General features: G+C 50.6%; 1 protein-coding gene across 1 annotated transcript; it reads left to right on the forward strand.

Moving 5' to 3' along the window:
• Positions 1-799: 799 nt before the first annotated feature.
• LOC103744686 (serine protease 40) lies at positions 800-4,724 on the forward strand. The gene is given in 5 exon segments (XM_008846526.2): positions 800-995; positions 1,607-1,769; positions 2,390-2,664; positions 3,860-4,029; positions 4,404-4,724. Coding segments are annotated over 5 exon segments (1,125 nt in total).
• Positions 4,725-5,702: the final 978 nt, after the last annotated feature.

A 5,702-nucleotide genomic window follows, 5' to 3' on the forward strand; every position in this document is an offset into this window, starting at 1 on the left:
ATGACCATAAAATGCCTAAGACATCTATGTCTACAGAAACTGTCCTAGTAAGCAACGCCAGTGACATAAAAAACACATCTTGTCCCAACCAGCCAGAATTCTCCTGGCTGAGAGCTGATAGAAGTGGTCATATACAAACGCACACTGCTTTCCATAAAAAAAGGCTGTCCAAGAATCTAAGGGGCTGAGCTGAGAGTCCAAGAGCACATTTTTCCCAGGCCTTGAACCCTAATGACCTTGCCCAGTGAGGGTATAAAACCTGTTCTAGACCAGCCGCTTCTATGTACTTTCTAGTGCTCCACCTGCCTTTTGCAAACAAATGTAACTTATCCAATGCTATTCCTACCGCTGCACTTTGGGAAGGTTTAGTTTCAAGAACTGGGCTCAGTAACAGTGCTTAGTAGCTTACTGGTGGGGACTCTTACCTACAGCCGATTTCAGAGGATTTGCACCAGTCCAGGACTTCGGAGCTGATGAGATGGTGACATGCAAGTCTGGATGATGAAACTTTGCATTTTGAGCAGGTATTGTAATGGGATGGGGAGATTGTAATAAGACTGGGAAACCTTGGGATACCGGCAATGCTTTTGCCTCTGGGACACGGACGTATCCTTGGTGGCCAGGGAGAAGGGCCATAAGACCATCTGGCTTACAGTATTGGCTGTCTCCTGTGGACCTAGGATCACAGCACACTTTGCTAGCTCCCTAGAGGTGCAGGTGGGCAAGAGATACTCCCTAGAGGCAGTTTGCCAGCGTCAGCGGTTGTCTGCACGCGTTGGCCGTCCTGTTAGTGCCCCGGATGCAGACCCGTCAGATGCGGGGCTCCAGGGCCCAGCAATCAGGCCTGGGCGGGTGCGGGGTCTACCTGCTGGCAGCTCTGCTCTGGCTCAGCCTCCTGCCCCTATATGCCCTGGACTCCATGCCCTCGCAGTCCACCAGGTCCTCTGAGTTAACCATGTCCTTGAAATCCACCAGAATCCCAGAGCTGTCAGAGGGTAAGTGGATAGGTGCAAGAGCCGACCTCAAAGGAAAAGGCAGGTTTCCAGTGGGCCTGTCCCCTCCCTTGTGAAGTGGGTAGTGGGAAGGCCGGCCTTTACACTGAGCCTGGAGGTTTGAGGACTGGGGCATATACGGGATGCCCCTCTCCCCAGCTGGCTCTTTCCCATTGATCCCAAGCCTCCTTGGTTCTGGATCAAGGTCCTGCACTAGGCTGAGTGCTATACCACACTCTTCATGGGGTTGAGATGGAGGGCACAGCCACTTAGATGACCATGACCAGAAATAACATCTCTGTCAGCCTCAGCTTCCCCCTCTTCAAACAGGGCAGTGCTCCTATATAAACAAGATCTGAGGAGAGCCAGGTGACACCCACCTTTGTGCCTGCACCTCTGCTCTGTGGCCATTTCCTGATACACCCCTTTCTCTGCCATCCAGGAGGCTCATGGTTCCCTGAACCATGCCACTCCACCCTGGACCTTAGATATACCCACCTGGGAAGTGACAGGAAGAGTGTGGTGTCCCCTGGGTCCTCTTGATGCTGACATTTGGGGCACCGAGCACATGTGTCCTGAATGCTCGTGCCTTGTTACTGGGATTGTCTCCACAGCATGTGGCAGGACCAAATTCAGCAGGAGGCTCTTTGGTGATCAGATGGCAAGGTCTGAGCGGTGGCCATGGTAGGCCAGTCTGCTCTTTTGTGGCAGGCACATCTGTGGAGCAGTCCTCATCGACAAAAACTGGCTAGCGAGCGCTGCCCACTGCTTCCAAAGGTGTGTGCTCCCTCTGTAGGACCTGCTGCTGGGAAGGGCTTCAGGAGAGGAGGTACTAGGTGGGAAAGAGAGGCTTGAAGGGCTCACAGCAGGTTTTTCCTTCCAAGCTTTTTTCTGGTATAGCTTGCTGTCGGCAGGAGGCCCCATGCTGTTGTCCTGCCCTTGACCCAGTGGTACCCTCTATTTGGATTGCCATCCCTGCAAACAAAGGAAGAAAAGGAGATGCCCAGAGTTAGGAAACACACTTTTCTTAAGTATTCCTTAGAACTGTTGAAGAATGATGTTTATGCAGCCCCAAGAGGGATCTGGTCAGGGCTGGAAATAAACAAAGCCACCAAGATGAAGGGGTGCAGCTTGAGGTACCTCAATTATTTTTCCCGAGCATGAAATTCACAGCCCTTGGATTCTGGGATAGTTTGGAGAAGCCATTGGAAGCCTTTAAAAGACCAATGTCTTCAGGCTGTGGGCAGTCAGCCTGCCCCTCAAGAGAAGGACCCAACCAGTATTAGTAGAGGAGAAACACTTGAAATGATGGGGACATGGGAAGTGGCTGCCTGCAGAGAGGGCGGGCAGTGAGGGAAAAGGGCCAACTCAACACTTAAAGGTGCTTCCTTCAATAGGTCCCACAAACCATCTAACTACCGGATCCTGCTAGGGTACAACCAACTGGGCAGTCCCTCCAACTACAGCCGGCAGATGACAGTGAGCACGCTCATCTTTCATGAGAACTATAACAAGTTCTACAGTCAGGGGAGTGACATTGTCCTGTTGCAACTGCACGTGCCTGTGACCTACAACTCCCACATTCTCCCAGCCTGCTTCCCAGATAACACCACGAATGTGTCCCTAGAGATGGCCTGCTGGATAAGTGGCTGGGGGTTGCTCAATGAGGATAGTGAGTACACAGGGCAGGCAAAGAGGGTTGGGGGAGAGGGGTTGTGGAATTTCCAGTCCTTTTGAACCTCTGTCCATGATCTAAAAACCTCTAACCTTCAAATCAAAGTTTGGGGTCTCTGACTCCAAACTGTTGAGGACTCAGCACTCTGAGTATGGTTGACCATGCCCACTGTAAGGCTCCATCAAACACTGCTTACTCTTCACTGGCCAGGGAAGGCACTGGGTAGCTTAAGGAAATGACAGTACCCTGCCCTTTCTGGTCTGTGGCAAGTCAGGATGTTTATGACTAAGAAACACTGGGCTCTGTGAACCTCACTGCCCAGCCCGTAAGGCAAGGAAGACTTGCCAGTTCTGTCAGCTTGCACAATTGTCCCTGTGAAACATGGTTCTGAATTCAAGGATTCAGTCACCAGAAGACCAAAAGCCTTAGGGAGGGGGAGTGACACTCCTCCTGTCCTTTTTCCCTAAACAATACAGTACTGTTTGTATCTTGTTTGCTTCGTGTTGGGCATTCTGTGTCATTTGGAGATGATTTCAAGGAATTAGGAGATGTGCATAGGTACTGTGCATATTCTATGCCATTTTATGTAAAGGAATTCAGTGTCTATGGTGTTTGGTATCCTGGATAAGTGGGGAGGAATCCACTGATAGCAAGGGACAACTGTGTCTTTTTAGACTGAGAGTGCAGAATTCTTAGGGAAGGATTTTTATGGCCAGGAACCAGGAAACAGAAACCATGTTTCCAGGTCCAGCAGCTCCTTGAGACTAGCTAGTCTTCTTGTCATGCTGTCAAGCCTTCCTGGCTGTGTCATATGCCACTGGTCCACCCAGACCAGGTTCCCAGGCTCCACCCTCCCTGCCTCCAGCTTGGTCCTCACAGAGCAGCCAGAGTTGTTTGAAAGCCAAGAAGCCTCTTTCTTTGCTTTCCATATCCTTAAGGCACAGTCCCAGTCCCACAGGGCCCCCTCTTTTGATGGGAGGGGGGTGTGTGTCACGCTGACTCCCTGCTGGTCCTGCTCTCCACAGATCCTCATGCAGGCTCTTAAATGCCATTTTATCTTGTTATTGCATGTCTTTGGGGAGGCCTTTCCTGCCCCTGTGGCCTAAAGTGGCAGCTCTCTACAAGCAATCAGCCCGGAAGGGGAGGTGGCATCTTCTTCAGCTGCATCTCATGACTAAACCTCTTCCCACAGAATTCCTGCCTGCACCCTTCCATCTGCAGGATGCAGAGGTCTTCCTAATGGACAATAAGAAGTGTGAACAATTTTTCCAGGTTCCAGATAACACCAGAGTTCAATATCATGCTATAAAGGATGATATGATGTGTGCTGGGGACCTCATCAATGGGAAATCTATCTGCCGAGTAAGTGAGAATGGCTCAGACTTTACAGCTGAGCTCAGACACCTCTCTGCCCTAGAGGCCTCTTCTATATGGGTGGTAGGGCAGATGGTTCATGTCTCATTCCTAGAGTTGCCTTTCCACATTATAGATGTCTGTGACTGAACCTGCTAGGTGCTATGCAGGGTCCCCTGGCAGATTTGTAGAATCAGATTCTATGCTTCATTGAAGATGCTGACCCTAGAGGCATGTTTGGAATTTTTTTAATTACCCAAGAGGACCTGATGAGAACCACTCAGACAGCAGAGAGCCCTGGTGCCCATCAAGTTCTCTCCATTCTGGTCAATTTTTGCTCCTCCCTTTCTTGGATCCACTACCCATGTCCTCTCTCTCCTCAGGAAGATTCTGGGGGTCCCCTCACCTGCTTCCTGAATGGTACCTGGTACATGATAGGGCTGGCCATCTGGAGTGCATCGTGTCTAGAACCAATCTCCAGTCCCAACATCTTCACAAGGGTCTCTTACTTTTCTGACTGGATCCAGAATATAAAGAAAATCACACCCCCCAATGCTGACCCCTTCTCAACCCCTCCTGAGGAAGATGCCCCATCTCTGACTGGTTGGCAAAGTCGGGGCACTGTCATCAAACCCACGATCTGTATAGCCCTGCTGTCTTTCCAGGTCCTTCTGTGGCAGTTGATTTGGATCAGGAATCTGTGATGCACCCATAGAGCCCTAATAGCCAGCATGTCCTGCCAGCCTCTTCACTAAGCTCCATCCTCCACACTTCTATCTGTGGACTTGCCTGTCCATCTGAGGCCACCCCTGCTTCATGCCTGACAAAATAAAAACAACTGAAAAAACTTTTGGCTCATTTTTCTATCCCTTCAGTACCACCCTTCACGCCCCCCCAGGCTTCCAGCTCCTCATCATCACAATGCTCACCTCCTCCCTGGGCAGGGACGGTAGACAGAGACAGCCAGGTAGCTTTCTATGCAGGAGCTGAGTCTCTGTCCTTAGATAGTTGGATTCCACAGGCCAAGGCCCCGCTCCTGCTCCCAAGGCTGCATCTTCTTTCAGAAGAATGATCCATAGTGCTGGGTCAGGGTCCACCCCCCCACCACCCCTGGTCCCCATGGCTGGAGCAGCTTGTGCTCCTGAAGCAAGCCCTAGGCTGTATGTGCAGAATATTGTTGAGACCCAGAGGTCACAGAAGCTCTTTTGGAGAGATTGACAGTGTACTGTGAAGGTCCCCAAGGTCTGAGATCTCAGCAGCAATCCTGAGAGCTCCTCTGCAGAGTTTAGCAATCAGCTGCTGCCCCTATCCAGACCCCACTGTTAGGCCAAACTGGGCCCCAAAATGGAGTCACTATAGACCAGCAACTTGGTGACCACAACCTGGCGGGCAGAAAAAGAAACTAAACAATCCTAGTTTCTCAGTAACCACCTGCCCTTTGTTTTAAGAATGCACCCTAATCATAATGGCAATTTTCCATCTCAGTCAACCGAAAAACTGAAAAACACCTTACTGAAATGCCCCCTACCAATGCTATTGACTCACCTTCCTGCTATAGTTTCACCTCCCACCTTCCCACAAGAGAAAAATCCTACAATTCCCAGCCTGCTGTGACGAGAAACCACTCCTGTTGTGACGAGAAACCACTGTTCCCATTCTCCCACTGGAGCAGTCTAGCAGCT

Source organism: Nannospalax galili, unplaced genomic scaffold (genome assembly GCF_000622305.1).
Source record: "Nannospalax galili isolate Female #2095 unplaced genomic scaffold, S.galili_v1.0 scaffold582, whole genome shotgun sequence".
Taxonomy (NCBI): Eukaryota; Metazoa; Chordata; class Mammalia; order Rodentia; family Spalacidae; genus Nannospalax; species Nannospalax galili.